The sequence below is a fragment of the Sinohyriopsis cumingii genome, chromosome 17 (genome assembly GCF_028554795.1).
Source record: "Sinohyriopsis cumingii isolate HCF-2022 chromosome 17, ASM2855479v2, whole genome shotgun sequence".
Lineage (NCBI taxonomy): Eukaryota > Metazoa > Mollusca > Bivalvia > Unionida > Unionidae > Sinohyriopsis > Sinohyriopsis cumingii.
In genome coordinates this window covers 69048834-69073817 of record NC_142977.1, presented here as the reverse complement: position 1 = coordinate 69073817, position 24984 = coordinate 69048834, and the positions used below count along the sequence as shown (strand labels likewise).

At 32.4% G+C, this 24984-nt stretch overlaps 1 protein-coding gene across 2 annotated transcripts in view; it reads right to left on the bottom strand.

The window, feature by feature from the left end:
• Window positions 1–24580, bottom strand: part of LOC149779181 (uncharacterized) — a 43886-nt gene extending 19306 nt beyond the window's left edge. Inside the window, exons 1-2 of one of the 2 annotated variants that reach the window (XM_089939748.1) lie at window positions 24086–24573; window positions 10595–10744 (exon numbers count right to left, since the gene is read on the bottom strand). In XM_089939748.1, the coding sequence (XP_089795874.1) occupies window positions 10595–10744; window positions 24086–24280 (345 nt within the window). In that variant the 5' untranslated portion in view covers window positions 24281–24573. Of the gene's footprint in view, window positions 1–10594; window positions 10745–24085 lie in introns of both variants that reach the window. The other variant, XM_089939749.1, reaches the window with a different exon arrangement.
• Window positions 24581–24984: the final 404 nt, after the last annotated feature.

Here is a 24984-nt window from a genome sequence, read left to right as displayed (position 1 = left end):
GAGAGCTTTTCAAAGATGACCGGTTCAACAACTTGCTGGAAGGTGACGCGAAACAAGCATGGAATGCTTTTCGCCTAGTTTCTACAAACTTCCTCGGAAATGTTAGGGCAGAAAACTATAAGGAACTAGTAGAAGACATGTTGATGAAGTATAAGAAACTTGGCTGCAATATGTCTCTAAAGATTCACTTCCTTCATTCCCATTTGGATTTCTTTCCTAGCAACTGTGGTATTGTTAGTGATGAACACGGCGAACGTTTTCATCAAGATATCGCAACAATGGAACAAAGATACCAGGGAAAATGGTCCACTACAATGCTGGCTGACTACTGCTGGACACTCCTCAGAGATGCTCCCGAACAGCTGTACAAGAGACAGGCGAAGAAATCTAAGATGTAGTCAATGACTTGATTTTTTATAGGTAGGCTATTACAGTTGACCTTTTACTATTGGAATGCATTTCGTTATGTAAACATTAATTTCTTGCAGATTACAAAAAAACTAGAGCCAATTTTGCAATTTGACTGTCATATTCGTGTTCAGCACATAAAAATTGATAAGAATTGACTAATTTTATTTCAGTAACATGACTTTTGTAAAAATTTGTTGTCCAGTGTTATTAGGATGATATAATGTATACAGATTATTAGGATTATATAATGTATACAGATTATAAGGATTATATAATGTATACAGTTTATTAGGATTATATAATATATACAGATTATTATGAATATATAATGTATACAGTTTATTAGGATTATATAATGTATACACTCTTGTACAAGAAAGAGTGATATAAGTATACAGATTATTAGGATTATATAATGTATACAGATTATTAGGATGATATAATGTATACAGATTATTAGGATGATATAATGTATACAGATTATTAGGATTATATAATGTATACAGTTTATTAGGATTATATAATATATACAGATTATTATGAATATATAATGTATACACTCTTGTACAAGAAAGAGTGATCTAAGTTTACAGATTATTAGGATTATATAATGTATACAGTTTATTAGGATTATATAATATATACAGATTATTATGAATATATAATGTATACACTCTTGTACAAGAAAGAGTGATATAAGTATACAGATTATTAGGATGATATAATGTATACAGATTATAAGGATTATATAATGTGTACAGTTTATTAGGATTATATAATATATACAGATTATTATGAATATATAATGTATACACTCTTGTACAAGAAAGAATGATCTAAGTATACAGATTATTAGGATTATATAATGTATACACTCTTGTACAAGAAAGAGAGATATAAGTATACAGATTATTAGGATGATATAATGTATACAGATTATTAGGATGATATAATGTATACAGATTATTAGGATTATATAATATATACAGATTATTAGGATTATATAATGTATACAGATTATTAGGATTATATAATATATACAGATTATTAGGATTATATAATGTATACACTCTTGTACAAGAAAGAGAGATATAAGTATACAGATTATTAGGATGATATAATGTATACAGATTATTAGGATGATATAATGTATACAGATTATTAGGATTATATAATATATACAGATTATTAGGATTATATAATATATACAGATTATTTGGATTATATAATGTATACAGATTATTAGGATTATATAATATATACAGATTATTAGGATTATATAATGTATACACTCTTGTACAAGAAAGAGAGATATAAGTATACAGATTATTAGGATGATATAATGTATACAGATTATTAGGATTATATAATATATACAGATTATTAGGATTATATAATGTATACAGATTATTAGGATTATATAATGTATACAGATTATTAGGATTATATAATATATACAGATTATTAGGATTATATAATGTATACACTCTTGTACAAGAAAGAGAGATATAAGTATACAGATTATTAGGATGATATAATGTATACAGATTATTAGGATGATATAATGTATACAGATTATAAGGATTATATAATGTATATAGTTTATTAGGATTATATAATATATACAGATTATTATGAATATATAATGTATACACTCTTGTACAAGAAAGAGTGATATAAGTATACAGATTATTAGGATTATATAATGTATACAGATTATTAGGATGATATAATGTATACAGATTATTAGGATGATATAATGTATACAGATTATAAGGATTATATAATGTATACAGTTTATTAGGATTATATAATATATACAGATTATTATGAATATATAATGTATACACTCTTGTACAAGAAAGAGTGATATAAGTATACAGATTATTAGGATTATATAATGTATACAGATTATTAGGATGATATAATGTATACAGATTATTAGGATGATATAATGTATACAGATTATAAGGATTACATAATGTATACAGTTTATTAGGATTATATAATATATACAGATTATTATGAATATATAATGTATACACTCTTGTACAAGAAAGAGTGATATAAGTATACAGATTATTAGGATTATATAATGTATACACTCTTGTACAAGAAAGAGAGATATAAGTATACAGATTATTAGGATTATATAATGTATACACTCTTGTACAAGAAAGAGTGATATAAGTATACAGATTATTAGGATGATATAATGTATACAGATTATAAGGATTATATAATGTATACAGTTTATTAGGATTATATAATATATACAGATTATTATGAATATATAATGTATACACTCTTGTACAAGAAAGAGTGATATAAGTATACAGATTATTAGGATTATATAATGTATACACTCTTGTACAAGAAAGAGTGATATAAGTATACAGATTATTAGGATTATATAATGTATACAGATTATTAGGATGATATAATGTATACAGATTATTAGGATTATATAATGTATACAGATTATAAGGATTATATAATGTATACAGTTTATTAGGATTATATAATATATACAGATTATTATGAATATATAATGTATACGCTCTTGTACAAGAAAGAGTGATATAAGTATACAGATTATTAGGATTATATAATGTATACAGATTATTAGGATGATATAATGTATACAGATTATAAGGATTATATAATGTATACAGTTTATTAGGATTTTATAATATATACAGATTATTATGAATATATAATGTATACACTCTTGTACAAGAAAGAGTGATATAAGTATACAGATTATTAGGATTATATAATGTATACAGATTATTAGGATGATATAATGTATACAGATTATAAGGATTATATAATGTATACAGATTATTATGAATATATAATGTATACACTCTTGTACAAGAAAGAGTGATATAAGTATATAGATTATTAGGATTATATAATGTATACACCCTTGTACAAGAAAGAGTGATGTAAGTATACAGATTATTAGGATTATATAATGTATACACTCTTGTACAAGAAAGAGTGATGTAATTATACAGATTATTAGGATTATATAATGTATACACCCTTGTACAAGAAAGAGTAATATCAGTATACAGATTATTAGGATTATATAATGTATACACTCTTGAACAATAAAGAGTGATATAAGTATACAGATTAATAGGATTATATAATGTATACACACTTGTACAAGAAAGAATGATGTAAATATACAGAATATTAGGATTATATAATGTATACACCCTTGTACAAGAAAGAATGATGTAATTATACAGATTATTAGGATTATATAATTTATACACCCTTGTACAAGAAAGAGTAATATCAGTATACAGATTATTAGGATTATATAATGCATACACCCTTGTACAAGAAAGAGTGATGTAAGTATACAGATTATTAGGATTATATAATTTATACACCCTTGTACAAGAAAGAGTAATATCAGTATACAGATTATTAGGATTATATAATGTATACACTCTTGAACAATAAAGAGTGATATAAGTATACAGATTAATAGGATTATATAATGTATACACACTTGTACAAGAAAGAATGATGTAAATATACAGAATATTAGGATTATATAATGTATACACCCTTGTACAAGAAAGAGTGATGTAATTATACAGATTATTAGGATTATATAATGTATACACCCTTGTACAAGAAAGAGTAATGTAAGTATACATATTATTAGAATTATATAATGTATACACACTTGTACAAGAAAGAGTGATGTAAGTATACAGATTATTAGGATTATATAATGTATACAGATTATTAGGATTATATAATGTATACACCCTTGTACAAGAAAGAGTGATGTAAGTATACAGATTATTAGGATTATATAATGTATACACCCTTGTACAAGAAAGAGTGATGTAAGTATACAGATTATTAGGATTATATAATGTATACACCCTTGTACAAGAAAGAGTGATGTAAGTATACAGATTATTAGGATTGTATAATGTATACACTCTTGTACAAGAAAGAGTGATATAAGTATACAGATTATTAGGATTATATAATGTATCCACACTTGTACAAGAAAGAATGATGTAAGTATACAGATTATTAGGATTATATAATGTATACACCCTTGTACAAGAAAGAGTGATGTAAGTATACAGATTATTAGGATTATATAATGTATACACCCTTGTACAAGAAAGAGTGATGTAATTATACAGATTATTAGGATTATGTAATGTATACACTCTTGTACAAGAAAGAGTGATATAAGTATACAGATTATTAGGATTATATAATGTATACAGATTATTAGGATGATATAATGTATACACCCTTGTACAAGAAAGAGTGATGTAAGTATACATATTATTAGGATTATATAATGTATACAGATTATTAGGATGATATAATGTATACACCCTTGTACAAGAAAGAGTGATGTAATTATACAGATTATTAGGATTATATAATGTATACACTCTTGTACAAGAAAGAGTGATATAAGTATACAGATTATTAGGATTATATAATGTATACAGATTATTAGGATGATATAATGTATACACCCTTGTACAAGAAAGAGTGATGTAAGTATACATATTATTAGGATTATATAATGTATACAGATTATTAGGATTATATAATGCATACACCCTTGTACAAGAAAGAGTGATGTAATTATACAGATTATTAGGATTATGTAATGTATACACCCTTGTACAAGAAAGAGTGATGTAAGTATACATATTATTAGGATTATATAATGTATACAGATTATTAGGATTATATAATGTATACACTCTTGTACAAGAAAGAGTGATGTAATTATGCAGATTATTAGGATTATATAATGTATACACCCTTGTACAAGAAAGAGTGATGTAAGTATACACATTAGTAGGATTATATAATGTATACAGATTATTAGGATTATATAATGTATACACCCTTGTACAAGAAAGAGTGATATCAGTATACAGATTATTAGGATTAAATAATGTATACACTCTTGTACAAGAAAGAGTGATGTAAGTATACAGATTATTAGGATTATATAATTTATACACCCTTGTACAAGAAAGAGTAATATCAGTATACAGATTATTAGGATTATATAATGTATACACCCTTGTACATTGTTGTTGTTGTTGTGGGGTTTAACGCCATTTTTCAGCACATGATAGGCTATACATGGCGGCCAGTATTAATGGTGGAGGAAGAACCCGGGAAAACCCCGGAAAGAACCACCGACCCACGAGAAGCTACTGGCAAGCTTTCTCACATACCCACACTGGCCGAATCCGTGACTCGAACCGCCACAGACAGAGGTGAGATGGCAGTGATCCGTAACGAAGAGCGCTTTAGACCACTCGGCCACTCGGGGCCCCCACCCTTGTACAAGAAAGAGTGATATCAGTATACAGATTATTAGGATCATATAATGTATACACTCTTGTACAACAAAGAATGATGTAAGTATACAGATTATTAGGATTATATAATGTATACACCCTTGTACAAGAAAGAGTGATGTAAGTATACAGATTATTAGGATTATATAATGTATACACCCTTGTACAAGAAAGAGTGATATAAGTATACTGATTATTAGGATTTATATAATGTATACAGATTATTAGGATGATGTAATGTATACAGATTATTAGGATTATATAATGTATACAGATTATTAGGATTATATAATGTATACAGTTTATTAGGATTATATAATATATACAGATTATTATGAATATATAATGTATACACTCTTGTACAAGTCAGGTCCAACTGTGCCTATGGAATTTTTTGGTGTAACAGGAAGAAAAGCACATAGTATGATGTACCAATACTCTTGAATGCTTCATGTACCAATAGTCTTGAATGCTTCATGCACCAATAGTCTTGAATGCTTCATGTACCAATAGTCTTGAATGCTTCATGTACCAACAGTCTTGAATGTTTCATGTACCAACACTCTTGAATATCGTAATGTACCACAATGATATAATATTTAAATGTGATATCAATAATCCCAAAGTAGTGTTTTAGTTCAAAAGATCAATAAGCACTTTAATTTCCATGAATAATTTAAATAAACAATTCTTCAAGAAATATATCCAAATGCAACTGCAAATTCTCATCATAGATTCCCAAAGACTGATATAAAACAGCAATGATAATTGTTTACCAAGTCCCCTTTATGTACAAATACCCACTTGACCTATGATGCAACAGACTGTTTGGAAAACCAAACTTTTCAATGGAAAATTCCACTTAATCTTGTTTACTACCTAAAATCATGATAAAAGTCAGGTAGACAAAGTCCATTCACAACTCTCAATCACAATCATGACAAAAGTCAGGTAGGCAAAAATCAAGCACACGGTATCAATTAAATATATACAACAATAGTCTCTATAGCAACCATCCAACTGTGAACAGAATAGATCAAAATTTGCTTTTGCTTATGGTGAATTCATTATTTTTCTTCTGCACAAGTTATCTGAGATTTCACAGCTGTAAACCCATATTTCAGCTCAATGATCTTGGAAATGTGTGACTTGCAGAGGCTGTTAACTTAATTATCTTTATGTTGGATTGTTATTACACCTCACCTCACCTCACTTATACAGTTTCTGATACGTGATTGATTTGCCCATACTACTTAAGTCTCTGACATCATAACTATAATTAAACCAGGTAACAGCAGTGTAGGAAATGGATATCGCTGACCAGGGACTATGAGTTTACATGAAGATTAATAATTTAGCTTTCAACATCTTTAAATCATATTTCCATAGATTTCTGGAGACGGTAAACACTGCTCTGTTTTGGAGGCAGCATTAAGGTTTGGACTTTGCAGTATGAAATTGACAGTGACTCAGACAACATGAATGCAAGTCCTGATCACAAGGAAGACTTCCTGATTCAAATCCAAAAATTTGGCCAAAAAAGGTAAATAAGAAAATAGAAATCAACTGAAGCTAATAAAAAATTTGCTTCTCCTTTGTTCCGTCTTGGTATAATAAATAAAGAACAAAGCTTTTTCAAGGCTATTCCAGACACGTGCATGCAAAGAAATTCCTAATGAAATACCCTTTGAACCTCAAACTCATTCCTTATTGTTTTATTAAGGTAGAGTGCATGTATTTTGCCAATTAAATGCCCATAATTAAATGTAATAGCCCAGCCACCTAGGCCTTTTCAGAAACTTGCAGCAGACAATAGGTCTTCTGAAATAATCGTACCAATAGTTCTGATCTGGAAGCATGAAAAAGGTAATTCATTCAATAAATCTTCAAAAAATAGTTATGTATATTGTTTCTAAAAGTGATCATATGTTCAGTCTATCAAAACCATTGACTCATAAAAATTCATGTCAAAATCAAACGCTGTCTAGACTTTCCAGAATATGAAATCAAATTCTTGTTGAAATGTTTTAACACAGAACTGCAATGTGTCAGTAATCTTGTTTATTGCCTTGCACCTGTTAATTGCAGGTTAAAGTTAAGAAGCAATTTCGGTTCACAAAAAGCATTAAGTAACTTGTTTATCAATTCTAGCGACCACATCATCTAAGTTTGATTCAAAGATTTCTTTGTGATGTCAAAATGATAACAGAATCTTTGGGTGCTATACGACCTTGAGAATACAAATACTTTCATTCAACACCTCACAAAGGGTTACTCCCCTTTGGTAAAACAACACCGTTATCATACTCCTGTAAATTTGGTAATAAAATCAGACTTTTTGAGAAAATCAGATAATTTGAAGACACTTAAGCATCTTTGGTGCAGAATTTGGCAATTTTGTAAAACATGCTGGAGGGGAGAAAACTCCTAGTATTCTTAACCTTTGATGGAACACAAGGTCAATGACATTACAAAAGCAGCAGACAAGCATTTAATTTTGCTTGGTTTGGTGCCTTACAGCACAGCAACACAAGTAGGTTATTTAATGCCAAGGCAATTGGAGCAAAGTGCCTTGCCCAAGGACACACCATGGTAGCTGACCCAGGCTGGTTCAAATGTAGGATTCAAACCCGGTCCCTAACAAACAGGAGTCTGGCAAGCTAACTGAGCCACTACAGCTCCTAGTGCATTAGCAGACATCATAAAAGACCAATTAATACATCTGAGCTAGTCTGTATCCAGACAAATGAGCAGACCCTGTACATCCATTATGTACACATGTAGTACATCTATGCAAATGACATTTTTGTTGGCTGACATCACAGTTACATCAAAATGTAATTTATTTCCCAAAAATACAAAGTGAAAAAGTTAAAATAACTTACAGCATTGTTAATGGAATCCTAAAGTCTTAAATGTTCTATCAATTTCTAAAGTATCTAGTAATCCACATGAATTCCAAAGGTATTTGAGATGTCCTGTAGTGTATTGATGGATCAACAGTACAGAAGAATCAGTAAGATTTAATTCCAAAATTTCTTTAAATGAAAAAAAAGTAATTCTGTAACAGCTAATAAATATCCAAATGTCTTTAAGTGAATTCACAGTATTTTGTGACAGCTATTATTCCAGTTAATCTGAATATTTTTAGCACTGTAATTCCAATGAATCATTAAATCAAATAAATGAATTTCTCTAAATATAACTGAATAACTGCCAACACTGGTGATACTAATAGGAATGCCTAATTCTACATAATAATTCTAGATTACTAAAATGCAATAGATAGTGTCACACATTCATAATCTCAACCGTAAACAGAGCAACTGTTTTAACGCTGACTAATCAGTCAGTCTGGTCTTTTTAATAAATTATGTCCTTGTCAAATCACTTGATGCTTACTTGAACAGTGCAACTCAACCTTGGAACTTTATGAATGAATCTACACAGTTTATACAAATAATAGTGCAACTCAACCTTGGGGCTTCATGAATAAATCCATGCACCCATCTTCAAAGTGCACACTTACAATGATAAAAAATTTAATATTTAAAATATTATTAACTGATAAACCCTTGCAAAACTATAACCATGAATGCTAATACAAATAATATTGGTATACATAACAGTGAACAATCTAGCCAAGGTCTTTTTCTTGCTTATGACTTCAGTCTGATTATACATGTCCCACTGCTTCAGTAGCTAAGTGGTTAGAGCATCTGCCTTGGATGCAGGAGGTTGTAGATTCGAACCCTGACCAAGTCATAATAAAGACTTATAAAATGGTACTAACAGCTGCCTTGCTTGGTGCTCAGCATTAAGAGATTAGTGTTAGGACTGCCTGGCTTGATGCCAGGATAATGTGACTGGGTGGGACATGATGCTACATGTCTGTGGCATGATGCCCCAGTGCTAGACATCATTATAAATGCCACAATGCAGACATCATAGCAATATGACTGAAAAATTGTTAAAACTATGTTAAAAATCCAAATCACACACATACAGGTTGTCCCAGGTTGTATCTTTTCACCTTAAATGGTCATTAAACATAAAAAAGATACAAAATATTTTACAGACTTGCAGTTTCAACAATATTTATATTTTGAAAAACCATTTTGCTTTTGAGGGATGGCCAGCATAACATGTGACTCAAATAATATCGGCCATCCTACACAAGAAAATACAATCATTACAAGTTCTAACAATAAAAATGTTAACTCAGACAATACTGGAAAACAATTGCTATATTTGATGGATTAAATTGTTTGGGCTGCTGATCATTGTAAATTTATCAATGGGTGTTGGACGCAGTAAAGTATTTTATACTACACAGCTAATCTCACAGAAAAGGAATCAGTGCAAAACATGCTTAGCGGTGTTCCTCTTTACCCTCATTTCTGAATCAGAGACCCCTCCTCAAGTTTTTAATTTGACCCCAATTTTTAACACCATAATTTGTTTTTAATTCAACCTGAACCCAGTTCCGACACCAAGGGGATTTTTTACTCTAAATCTTGCACTCCAGAGGAAACACTGGCCTAATTTCATGCGTCATTAATTATTATATGTCTGTGCATTGGTCTGCAATATGCAGAAAAAGAACCTTTACTAATGATTTACAGTACATCATTGGAAAATTAAATTTATATTTAAGAAAAAAAGCAAGAACTTAAAAATTCATCTCACGTTCTCCACAATTAACTTCATACTGCATATTTCAAGTATGCAAGTGTTAAATTCAAACCCTGTTTTTAATCAGTGGCATGGTAAACATGTAGTGAAACGGAAATGCTTACAACAGTGTATGCCCAGAGTTGAGGAGTTTCTGTGGTAGAATCAGAGCTTTTGCTAAGCAGCCATAAGGACAGTGTTTGAGCCAGGATCAAAATTCCTATCCACTGCACTAATTGTATGTGGACAGCATCTATATTTCCACTGTTCAGCTTCTGGAAAGAAATTGAAAGGTTATAAAAGAGAGAGATTGGTGCCAATGATATATCAGGCTCAATTGTTGTCACTAAATCATGGCCTAACAAAGATTTGGCCATTGTTTATGAGATACAACAAAAACCACTATGTTGGTACCATTATTACATATTGGGTGCTACTCTGTGCAAATCTGTTGGGAGGGTGGGTGACAGCAGAACTCTTGACAATACCGGTAATTTGAATTAATTGGGTATTTTACTTTCCCTGGTTTGACATTTTTTTTAATAATTTGAAAAAGGGTATTTCTGACAAAGTACATTATAATTTATGGCATTACTTCCATAAAATAATGATTATGAATTCTGATTGGCTCAAAAGGTCACATGCTCTCTGAAGTAATACAATATACCAGTGCTGTCCAACCTTTTTGACAACATGAGCCACTGAATTTTTTCTTTCTTGAAGCCGAGGGCTGCAGCAGAAAACTGAAAAGCAGTGTCTATATAGCTGCTCAAGCTCTGGCGGGCCATTTAAAATCAGCCCACGGGCCGTGGGTTGGACAGCACTGCAATATACTATTGTGCTCAGATGGTGACATTTAAAGAACATGGTATCAAAAATAATAAAACAATTAAGGGCCTTTGTTTTGCTTGAAACATTGTTCAATCAGGCACATTTATGTGTTCTAGATGGGTCTGGTTTAAATAAACTGTGAATTATAAATATTAGCATCTGCATCACATCAGCCAAGATCATATTTCACAGCTAAATAAAACAATGAACTGAACAAAACCCCAAATTGTGCAGCATCAGACTTAATCATACCAAGATGCTTATCATATTGACAAAGATGTGTCAGACAGCTTAGAGACCAGGAATAAAACTTTGGATGCACTCATTACATGTATACTGCTTAATTTGATGACTCTTCTATGTATATCCACTACCATTCCAAACATTTATATATTTGAGAATTTTTTATGCATTTTTAAGCAAGAGAGAGAGAAAAATGTAAGAGCTAGAAACCTTAAAAGAAGGAAAACTGTTGTTTTGGGGTAGAATAAGATTTATTAAACCATTGTTTATATCTAAATATTAGAATGGCAATAACTAAAGTTTATATTCTGTTATGAGAAGATGGTGTGAGAATGCTGATTAACAACTCTACAGGGGCCCCGAGTGGCCGAGTGGTCTAAAGTGCTCTTCGTTACAGATCACTGCCATCTCACCTCTGTCTGCGGCGGTTTGAGTCTAAGATTCAGCCAATGTGGGTATGTGAGAAAGCTTGCCAGTAGCTTTTCGTGGGTCGGTGGTTCTTTCCGGGGTTTTCTCTGGTTCTTCCTCCACCATTAATACTGGCCGCCATGTATAGCCTATCATGTGCTGCAAAATGGCGTTAAACCCCACAACAACAACAACAACAACTCTACACTGCCATAATTTTATGTTGCCAATATTTTCTTTTCCATTTTTACACACTGATCCAAACAAATTGATTATTTTTATACTCTAATTTTTCAAACAAAAATATTTTTAACTTGCAATTGAAAAGTCGGCAAGGTTTTGCTCTTAAGAATGGCTGAAGGATCATATCCATGTTTATCTATACATGTAACAAATGATCAAAAAGTATGTGAAACTTGAAAGGCAACAGAGTACTGAAAGTTTAATGAAGTACTTGTATACGAAACTTGAAAGACAACAGAGTACTGAAAGTTTAATGAAGTACATCTATATGAAACTTGAAAGGCAACAGAGTAATGAAAGTTTAATAAAATACATATAACAGCAGAATAAATGACATGTGCTTGATTGACTTGAACCTAATCAGATTCCTTCCCATTAATTGTCCCTAATCAATGTCACCAATAATGATTTTCCAGATCTTATTGGTGTCTTCTAAATATTATTTGAAACCTAAGGGACTTCCTACAGAATTGAAAAGTGTCAAAGGAGTGTACTCCAAGGTTGTCAAGGAATTATATGTGTAAAAATACTTTTGTATTGTATACCAGCATAACATGCATTTGGTTTTGTTGATGAGTGTAGTGTTACCCTTGGTGTATAGTTTTAGTCTTGGTAATTGCAAAATAGCAACTTTTGTTTATTTACTTCAGCATGATTGTGCTGTTAGTGGGTGCCCGCTTACCCACTTGTTCTATGGCCTTGAGTTTAACCATTTCCAAGTATATATAGTACTTTTTTCTGAATAGTATCATGATTTCATGCAGCCTTGTCGGGGAGCTTACCACTTTATAGTAAATCTTCAGCTGTAGAGCTACGTAAAACATTATTTTTGTGCAATCCACTGTACATGATGAAGTTGTTTAATATACTAAACGTTTCAAAATTTACTGTTAATTTCTAGAAATTCAGAACTACATCACGTGACACCATGCTGTCCAAAAGAATGTAGTCTATTTTAAGTTTGATATATCTGTACTAAACAGACAAGCTGAATTCAACAGTGAGAAGCATTCAAGTAGAATTCAGTGTGATTATTTCAAGTAGAATTCAGTGTGATTATCTTCGTTGTTCACACATTTGTCATACAGTAGAATTCAGTGTGATGATTTTTGTTGTTCACACATTTGTCATACTCATACAGTAGAATTCAGTGTGATTATTTTTGTTGTTCACACATTTGTCATACTCATACTGTAGAATTCAGTGTGATTATTTTTGTTGTTCACACATTTGTTATACTCATACAGTTGAATTCAGTATGATTGTTTTTGTTGTTCACACATTTGTCATACTCATACTGTAGAATTCAGTGTGATTATTTTTGTTGTTCACACATTTGTGTCATACTCATACAGTTGAAGTCAGTATGATTGTTTTTGTTGTTCACACATTTGTCATACTCATACAATAGAATTCAGTGTGATTATTTTTGTTGTTCACACATTTGTGTCATACTCGTACAGTAGAATTCAGTGTTATTATTTTTGTTGTTCACACATTTGTGTCATACTCATACAATAGAATTCAGTGTGATTGTTTTTGTTGTTCACACCTTTGTCATACTCATAAAGTAGAATTCAGTGTGATTATTTTTATTGTTCACACATTTGTGTCATACTCGTACAGTATAATTCAGTGTTATTATTTTTGTTGTTCACACATTGTGTCATACTCATACAGTAGAATTCAGTGTGATTATTTTTATTGTACACACATTTGTATCAGACTCATACAGTTGAAATCGTTCTAATGGAAGTAGAGTTTACAACACAACAAAGTCAGTTAATAAGCACACATGTAAACAATATCAATGTTTTTGTAACTGAAACAATGTGAGGTATGACTCGTGTATTAAAACATTCAGTTATTGTTTTTAAAAAAATAGCATTTTTTGGTTACTTGTTAGCCCCACCATTTAGGTTTGTTTAACCTGGATATCTTTGTCATTGCTAATTTTATATACGGGTGGGTGGGCAGGGGGCAGATGGTAATGGTCAACTCAGTATGAAGACCATGAGTTCTAAACCAACAGGCATACAATAGGGATCCTTCAGCAGCCAGGAGGTGATGTGTAGCTGCAACTCTAACGAAAATATCCAAGGCTTTTTTCTGTCTCCCTCATGATATTCTTGTCTGAAGGTTAAGGGCTTACGGTATGTTATATAGCTCAGTAGGGTGTCTTCAGTAGCTGGACTGAAATTCAAAAAGGTGTTCTATAGGGGACGATTCTCTGACCATTACTCTTTAATGTTTTTATCAATTATATCTTTTATTTTATTACATATGGCTCTTTATATAAATATGTCAATAATACTTTGTTCCCCCCCCACCTGCTTTTGAAACTCTGATTAACACACTAGAAGCAGAGTCCAACATTCTGAATGCTTCACTGCAAACAAAATGCAAGCAACCCTGAAATGTTTCAAGCACTAGCTGTGAATAACAAGACATGAAATCTGTATTAAACATAAGAAGTGCAAAGAAACTGTTAAACTGCTAGGAATTTACATAAACTATCAACTGCCATTTGATTCACATATAATAAATCTCCATAGGACAGCTTCAAGGAAACGATCTGTCTTGAAACATATTGGTCAGAAGCTAACTAGACTCAGCAAACTGACAATCTCACATAATTTATCCTCTCTACTTCAATTTCTGTCTTGAAGAAAAAAATAAGATAATTTCACATGCAGCTATCATAAACTCTTACAAAAATGCCAACCCTGAAGGTGCATAGACTTTGGGCTACAGCTCTAGAGACTTTCAAAATTTTAAATATGTGTGCTACCAAATGTTTGGATGATTTATTAATGTTTTAAACACAATATTATACAATTTCAGATATTCTGATATTTTAGATGTCCTAAGAATTAAAACCTCAACATTTGGCAAAAACTCGTTTAGATATGCAGTGGCCATTCAATGCAAAGAGTAATCAAATTTTAATTCATTTATATAATTAATTCTATCTTGGATAGGTAACTTTTAATGTAATATTTACTAATAATAACTTTGCTCCCCCCAGCTATGATGACAAAATCTAATGTTTGCATTAACAATGTTCAATGTTTGTTATTCTGTCCTCATCTGATGTACTTCCAAGTGCTCTACTGTTAACACCGTTCTTCATAAGCTGCATCACAACAGACTTTTAGTCCTACTTTGGTGCTTGTGCATTTAATTTAAACTTCGATTTCTACCAGTAATTACTTACTGGGTTGAATCTATCCAAAATTGTGGTTTTAATGTATCCAGATACTAAATTCACTTTTCATCACTGCTTTTTAAAATGCTTTGCTTGCTCATGTTTCAATTTAAGTGCTATGCATTTTGTCCAACCGTATTTTGCTCCGTTTGTATGTCTTTCAAATCATGCTGGTTTTCATGACTATTGTTTCTATGTAATGTAGGTTAAAAAAAACATCATTAAAGCTTACTTTAAATTGTTGTTTTAAATTATGCCATCCTTTGATAAATCTAAACTTATCTTAGTCTCAGGTAGTCATTGTAAACATTATCATGCAGAAAGTGATCTTGGGTTCTTTCCTAAGGAACTTTTGTAATGTTTTATCTTTAGATCAGAAATGTTAATCATTTTTCAAATTTAAAATTCAAATTGGCTTTTTATCATATCAGCATTATTCTGCTTGCATAATGTGGATCCACTTACCCACCCACCCAACCACCTAATTACCTAATGTGATAAGGCATGAAAGCAATAATAAAAAAGAACACATTTTTTTCTGTGATATCAAATTATTCAAGTTGATGATAAAAACAAGAGAGCAATGTTTTTTATTTGCATATTTTTTTGTGTTGTTAAATCATTGTTCTTAAATTCTGCTTGCAAAGCATTATCAGTGTCCACCCTATAAAGAACAATCCATTGGTCTAAAGTTGAGACTTTGATTAACCCTGGAGTGATAGTCAGCAGTACTAACTAGTTCATCAATCACACTTACATGTACCTTGTTCACCACAACATGTAATGCATCACATGAAAAGCATACCTTGCTAACCACAACATGTAAGACATCACATGAAAAGCATACCTTGTTCACCACAACATGTAAGGCATCACATGAAAAGCATACCTTGTTAACCACAATATGTAAGGCATCACATGAAAAGCATACCTTGCTAACCACAATATGTAAGGCATCACATGAAAAGCATACCTTGTTAACCACAATATGTAAGGCATCACATGAAAAGCATACCTTGCTAACCACAATATGTAAGGCATCACATGAAAAGCATACCTTGTTAACCACAATATGTAAGGCATCACATGAAAAGCATACCTTGTTCACCACAACATGTAAGGCATCACATGAAAATTATACCTTGTTCACCACAACATGAAAAGCATACCTTGCTAACCACAATATGTAAGGCATCACATGAAAAGCATACCTTGCTAACCACAATATGTAAGACATCACATGAAAAGCATACCTTGTTAACCACAATATGTAAGACATCACATGAAAAGCATACCTTGTTAACCACAATATGTAAGGCATCACATGAAAAGCATACCTTGCTAACCACAACATGTAAGACATCACATGAAAAGCACACCTTGTTCACCACAATATGTAAGGCATCACATGAAAAGCATACCTTGTTAACCACAACATGTAAGGCATCACATGAAAAGCATACCTTGCTAACCACAATATGTAAGGCATCACATGAAAAGCATACCTTGTTAACCACAATATGTAAGGTATCACATGAAAAGCATACCTTGTTAACCACAATATGTAAGGCATCACATGAAAAGCATACCTTGTTAACCACAATATGTAAGACATCACATGAAAAGCATACCTTGCTATCCACAATATGTACAACATCACATGAAAAGCATACCTTGTTAACCACAATATGTAAGGCATCACATGAAAAGCATACCTTGTTCACCACAACATGTAAGGCATCACATGAAAATTATACCTTGTTCACCACAACATGAAAAGCATACCTTGCTAACCACAATATGTAAGGCATCACATGAAAAGCATACCTTGCTAACCACAATATGTAAGACATCACATGAAAAGCATACCTTGTTAACCACAATATGTAAGACATCACATGAAAAGCATACCTTGTTAACCACAATATGTAAGGCATCACATGAAAAGCATACCTTGCTAACCACAACATGTAAGACATCACATGAAAAGCACACCTTGTTCACCACAATATGTAAGGCATCACATGAAAAGCATACCTTGTTAACCACAACATGTAAGGCATCACATGAAAAGCATACCTTGCTAACCACAATATGTAAGGCATCACATGAAAAGCATACCTTGTTAACCACAATATGTAAGGCATCACATGAAAAGCATACCTTGTTAACCACAATATGTAAGGCATCACATGAAAAGCATACCTTGCTAACCACAACATGTAAGACATCACATGAAAAGCACACCTTGTTCACCACAATATGTAAGGCATCACATGAAAAGCATACCTTGTTAACCACAACATGTAAGGCATCACATGAAAAGCATACCTTGCTAACCACAATATGTAAGGCATCACATGAAAAGCATACCTTGTTAACCACAATATGTAAGGCATCACATGAAAAGCATACCTTGTTAACCACAATATGTAAGGCATCACAAGAAAAGCATACCTTGCTAACCACAACATGTAAGACATCACATGAAAAGCACACCTTGTTCACCACAATATGTAAGGCATCACATGAAAAGCATACCTTGTTAACCACAACATGTAAGGCATCACATGAAAAGCATACCTTGCTAACCACAATATGTAAGGCATCACATGAAAAGCATACCTTGTTAACCACAATATGTAAGGCATCACATGAAAAGCATACCTTGTTAACCACAATATGTAAGGCATCACAAGAAAAGCATACCTTGTTAACCACAATATGTAAGGCATCACATGAAAAGCATACCTTGCTAACCACAACATGTAAGACATCACATGAAAAGCACACCTTGTTCACCACAATATGTAAGGCATCACATGAAAAGCATACCTTGTTAACCACAACATGTAAGGCATCAAATGAAAAGCATACCTTGCTAACCACAATATGTAAGGCATCACATGAAAAGCATACCTTGTTAACCACAATATGTAAGGCATCACATGAAAAGCATACCTTGTTCACCACAATATGTAAGGCATCACATGAAAAGCATACCTTGTTAACCACAATATGTAAGACATCACATGAAAAGCATACCTTGTTAACCACAATATGTAAGGCATCACATGAAAAGCATACCTTGCTAACCACAACATGTAAGACATCACATGAAAAGCACACCTTGTTCACCACAATATGTAAGGCATCACATGAAAAGCATACCTTGTTAACCACAACATGTAAGGCATCACATGAAAAGCATACCTTGCTAACCACAATATGTAAGGCATCACATGAAAAGCATACCTTGTTAACCACAATATGTAAGGCATCACATGAAAAGCATACCTTGTTAACCACAATATGTAAGGCATCACAAGAAAAGCATACCTTGTTAACCACAATATGTAAGACATCACATGAAAAGCATACCTTGCTATCCACAATATGTACAACATCACATGAAAAGCATCCCTTGTTAACCACAATATGTAAGGCATCACATGAAAAGCATGCAGCATGCTGTTCTCTCATCAAATTCCTATATTCATCAACAGGTACAATGCACAGCTTACCTCTTACATCTTAGTCATTAACATGGAAAGTTTATCCTGAATAAGCATTTATATTCCTACTTCCAACTGTAGCGGTTTGAAAGGTAGGCTAGGATGTGTATAAGGTCTAGCATAGATGAATCAATGTGATGATTCACATGAATATTTAACCCATGTTAGAAAAGCATAAAATGTAGGTTTCATGACCATTCATTTTAAGGAAAATAGTAGTAACAGATATGCATCCAATTATCAAGTTTAATGATTAGAACATACAGCATTAAACAAATAAATTTTTAACACAAACTTTAAACAAAGTCGTTAAAGCATGACAATAACACAATAATGTAAGAAATTTAAAGAGAAATGTATTCCATCTATCTATTATCTGAGACTTAAAATGAACATAATAAGTGTACAGAGATTTCAGGACACAATTCTTACAATTAGATAGTCTTGCTATCATTGAAATACATCCGTTTTAATTAATTCCTCCAAACAAAACACGTTATAGTTTACAAACATGGTTTCAAATTCAAATGTGTTATGTTTGGAGGAATTAATGAAAAATGATGTATTTCAATGATAGCAAGACTATCTAATTGTAAGAATTGTATCCTGAAATCACAGTTCCATCATGGAAGGCATAACAGGGAAAATGAAGGCTATTGTTATAACCAGTAACTAGTTATGTGTTTATACATTCAATAAATTTTGCCTCTGAGGTGCACAGTGGTTAGCATGCTGGACTCGCAACCAAAATGGTGTGGGTTCAAATTCCGGATCAGCTATTATGGTGTGTCTTTGGGTAAGGCATTCATTCCAATTATCCCCATATTAAATAACCTACCTTGGCTGTGCTGTAATGCACCAAACCAAACCAAATCATTCAGGTGTGCAATACATAGTGCAGCAATACAATTTAAATAATCTAATTTTGATAATGATAAACAATTTTTACATTACATAAAAGTATATTTGTTTCAGTACACAAAAATCGATAATATTCCATCATAACTGACAGATTAAATTTAAATGAAACAAAAATCAATTTTTTCCCTCCAGCACCATTCTTCAAGCCAGAAATTTTGGTTGTGTATTTTCAATGTGTATGGAGTCTAAGTATATAAATTTTAAAAAAGGTCTTAGCATTAATAAAATGCAAATTATATGAAAATTTTTAAAACTACTTTTTCACCTATCATTTACATGTAAAAAGATCTTGCTAAAAATATTTAAATAAATTACACAAATGAATTATAGTTTTGTAAATAAAATGCTTTTGCATATGTGACAATAAATTAAGTAGTAACATTCAAAATACTGTATATTTATCACAAAAATAAATAGTTTTAGGAAGTGAATATGTGGATATTTTGTGTGATTTGATGCTTTTTGGGATAATTATTACAGTATATTTATATTTGCAAACTTTATAAGCTGTTATACAGTTGAAAGATCAACATATAAAAACTATTGAAAAATGCACCATTTGATTAAACAGAAGTGGACCAATTTCTTTGAAAATGACCTCAATCATAAACACATAGTATGCTTAAGAAACCTTTTTACTTGTGACTGGTTATTATTTTGGGGTCCGATTTGATGACAATCAGATTAAAATCAGAACTCCACTGTCCTAAGTGAAGATCTGACAGTGACTGCTTAGGGTGACCAATCTTATTACCATAATTGCTAATTTTATCAGCCAATCAAATGAAGTCATATCTTCCAGTTTGGGATACTGAGCAGTATGGCTGAAGAACGTCAATGTGTGCCGATTCATTTGAATCCCTTGCAGATGTTTGAAGGCTGCATTTCTATTGGCTAATTCAAAGATCACCAGAACATGACCCCTAATCAGTTGCTGCAGATCTTCACCTAGGATGGTGGAGATTTGATTCTACTGAGATTGATTTGATGAAAAACGGGAACTAGTCACTAGGATCACAAGTCTATATCATCTACACAGGCTTTGTGTAATTGTATGCCTAAACTGTGCGCCTAAAAAGTGTGCTATATACATGTGTGGGTTTTCTTTCCCTTTTGTTTTATGTATACCATATTTACTTCCCTTTGATTATCTGATAGGGCCAGGCTATTCACATGACCGCACTGTACCTCAACTGAAAAAACTATTCACACAACAACTGGACATGTAATTTATGTAAACTATTTGTATGGCTGCCATGTACATGTACCTGATCTGCGAAATATACACATATTTGCAACTGATACATAGATACATAGCATCATGTCCCATCCAGTCACGTTATCCTGATACCAGGCCAACCAGTCCTAATACTAACTTCTTAATGCTGAGTGCCAAGCAAGGCAGCTGCTAGTGCCATTTTTATAAGTCATTGGTATGTTTGGCTGGGGTTTGAACCCACAGCCTCCTTTGCCTGAGGCGGAAACCCAACCCACTAGGCCACTGGAGCTGAATTAAAGGTAACAAAATACACTGTTAATACGAGTAACATAACTCTTTCATAATTCAAGATATCAAAGCATACAGTAAAATTAAAAATAAACAATTCAGAGAGGGGAATTTTATCCTGGGTCATTTGCTTACAAGGTCGACATATTTTCACTTGACCCCAGTGATTACTATGTCATTTCTTTATTTTTACTATGGCTGTATATTGACATAAAAATTTTGGACTCTTAAAGTTATTTTTTATTGTCCAATTTAATTATCTTGGTGAAAACCAGGTTCACCTGCAGGCCTCTAACTGTTTGCACACCACATCATAACTATTCTAATCAAAACTGAGACAGACATAGATCAGAGTGTGAATATTGTTAGCGAACAGCATACATGTGAAATTTAGTACATGGCTACATGAAATATGCAATAATTTCCTTTTTTAAATTGTTTGCAGACTGATAAATCAGCAGCTGAACCTGCAAGGGTACTGAAGGGTATGTGTTATGTTTAGCTGAGTTTATATAATTGGAAATATTTTTTATTCATCCCTTATGAGTTGAGCAGTCACCATGATGGTAGAATTTTCTATTGTGATTACATGGCGGCTGTGCAAATAGTCTTTCCAAAAGTTGGTATATGGCAGCCATGTGAACAGACACTTACTGTCTGATAACTAAGGGTGCAAGGGACGATTTTCATTTTTCATGCACAAATTTAATGTCGAATACACCAACCTGACATAAAAATTCATAAATAATTTCTTTTTACAAGAGTGAGGTATAATAAAGCAAAACAAAAAAATATCATTCATTTGACACAAGTCATCAGAAATTCATAGAATAAAAAGTTGATGCACCCACCCCCAAATATATAAATGCATTTTTCATGTAAAAAGGCAATTTTTGAGAGCATGTGATGCTCCCAGAGCAAACACAAACCCCTTCTGTGGGTGATAATTTTGGAAAACATTGTGTACTCAACAGCTTGATGCAATTCAAAATAGTTGTCATCCAGGCAGTTTTTGAGATTATTCTACTTGCCTTGAACCAATGTGCCTGCTGCTATAAGTGGCCAACTCTGCTTCCAAGCCAACCGTTGGTATTTCACTGTCTACATACTGTTAAGTAACTACATAAGGTGTACATGCCTCACTTCAATTTCAAGAACACATGGAAGAAAGGCCTAATTCACAAATATATCCATATCTTGAATTATTAAACAATAATAGCTCAAAACATTACACAATAACATTAGGTGGCAGGGGAATAATAGCTCAAAACATTACACAATAACATTAGGTGGCAGGGGAAGTTTTGTAAATTGGCCCCATGGCAAATTTCTTAACTTAATGCTATGTTGTGACTAAGGCTTAAGGTTACCTGTCTGTCTGTCTGTTTTATCCAGTTCATTTATATTTGTGTCTTACTACGTGTCTATTTATTTCATCCAGAAACATTCCTACCCACGTCTCCATCCTTCTATATACATCATTTCTAAGATAATGTGTTCCTATATTTCTCTCCTGTAATGAAGCCTTAGTAGGTTTACATCTCTCTATGTATGTATGTATGCATGTGTGTGTGTGTGTGTGTATGTATGTATGTAATTTTTGTATGTATGTATGTATGTATGTATGTATGTATGTATGTATGTGTGTGTGTGTGTGTGTGTGTATGCCAGCCTGGTCACATATGTGCCTTCCTACATACCTTCCCCCTCACTGAGTCTCCTCTCTTTCTCTCTCTCAAGGTGGACCAACCAAAATAGATCTCCGGTTTTATTCTGACATTTCTGGTATAAGAAAGGTATACAAAAAAAAGAAGAATAAAGAAAAAAAGTGGGGATCGACATGTTGGTCTGTCTCTGAAGGAATTTTTACCCCTCCTACAAATACATACATTAAACACGAAGTCATTTATTTGATTTTGTTTGTAATATAGTTCAATGGTCATTTCGTTCTCTTTTGTTTTGGAGTTTCTTTCTATGTTGATATCTATGGATGTTCTTCTTTTGTTTTTTTCTGAATAATTCCAGTAAATTATTTTTAAAAAAGTGGTTTTTATTTATTTTAATATATATAAAATGCGTGCATTGGGGGCGATTTGAAGGTTTGTGGTGGTTTGGAGTGGATTGGCGTGTTTCGAAGGTGTGGGTTGGTTTGAAGTGATTTGGAGTGTTTTAATGGACCACCTTTAGTCCTACAATGCCTACCCTGATATTTCTGTATACATTTTTCATAAATTATTAAATAGGACAGTTACAGTGTTGTTTACATTTTTTTATATATAAAACAAAAGTCACAAGTACACATCACCTGCAACTAAAAGCCGTGATTTTTTTTTTCTTTCTCACTGAACACATTAGCCCTATAATGTAAGACATAGCACATGTTGTTTTTTTATTTTAGTGACAGCACCCCACAGAAACTTGATTCTGGGGAAACTGATGTTCTACACTCAACATATATATGGTGAGTGTACACATTAGTTTCCCCAGAATCAAGTGCCTGTGCATCACCACCACCACCCAGAATACAAATATCGGGTGATGTATCTGATGTTGTAGGACTATGAAAGCAGGTGCAAAGTGAAAGTGGAACGAATACGATCTCGGTAAATCAGCCTACACCCGAGTAAGCAAAGTCATGCTCAAACGAGAAGGACGGTACAAAAGGAATACAAAATAGCTTTAAACAACAAACGAGTTGCCACTATATACAAACATTTTAATATATATATAAGTCACATACCACATGAGACAGACATGTTTCAGGGAAAATAATCATTGGAATCCCATGACACACAAACGCCAGATAAATTTGTGATTCCAGCCAAAAACGTCGTCCCCAAATCGACGAGAGCAGCGTTAAAAACGTTGCACCAATTTCTGCTCTGTTGGTCCACGCAAAGTCCTGGGCATACATTCTGTATTCATTAAGAGACATTAGAGTGTTGTTGATAGGTTCCAGTTTGAAACAAATTCTGGTTTAATCCTGAAATTCAGTTTTAAAATACGCGCTGTACAGCCATTTTTTGCCTGAAATGTGCGACTAGGGTAACAGAGTGAACTGATTTAAGTAGGTCAGAACATAGGCCTACTTGTAAGTTTCGTAGCTTGGAAGATATATGGGCGGCTGTCGCCGCTGAAAATCGTACAATCAGAACAGGAGTTTTTGTTAATATTATCCCATCTTTATAAGATATAAGAGGACACTTATTGTTCAACCTCGAATCACAAAAAATTTCATAAGCAAAGTAACGATGTTGTGTTGTAAAAAAAAATTCTCAATCTATCGCACCACCAACCCTTAGTCCTACATGTAAGACATAGCACATGTTGATTTTGTTTAGACGCCCAAAACATAAATATCAGCGTCAGGTCTTACATGTAGGACTACACCAACCCCAAGTCATATATATATATATATATATATATATATATATATATATATATATATACAGTATCTTGTTTTAGCACACGTTATTTATGTTTTGGCACAGGGGCTCGTTACAAAGAAAATCTAGGGATGGGGGTTCTAACATGTAATCATATTATTACAGGTTAGAACCCCCATCCCATGATTTTCTTTGTAACAAGCCCTTGTGCCAAAACATAAATAACGTGTGATCAGTCATATATTGTTGGACC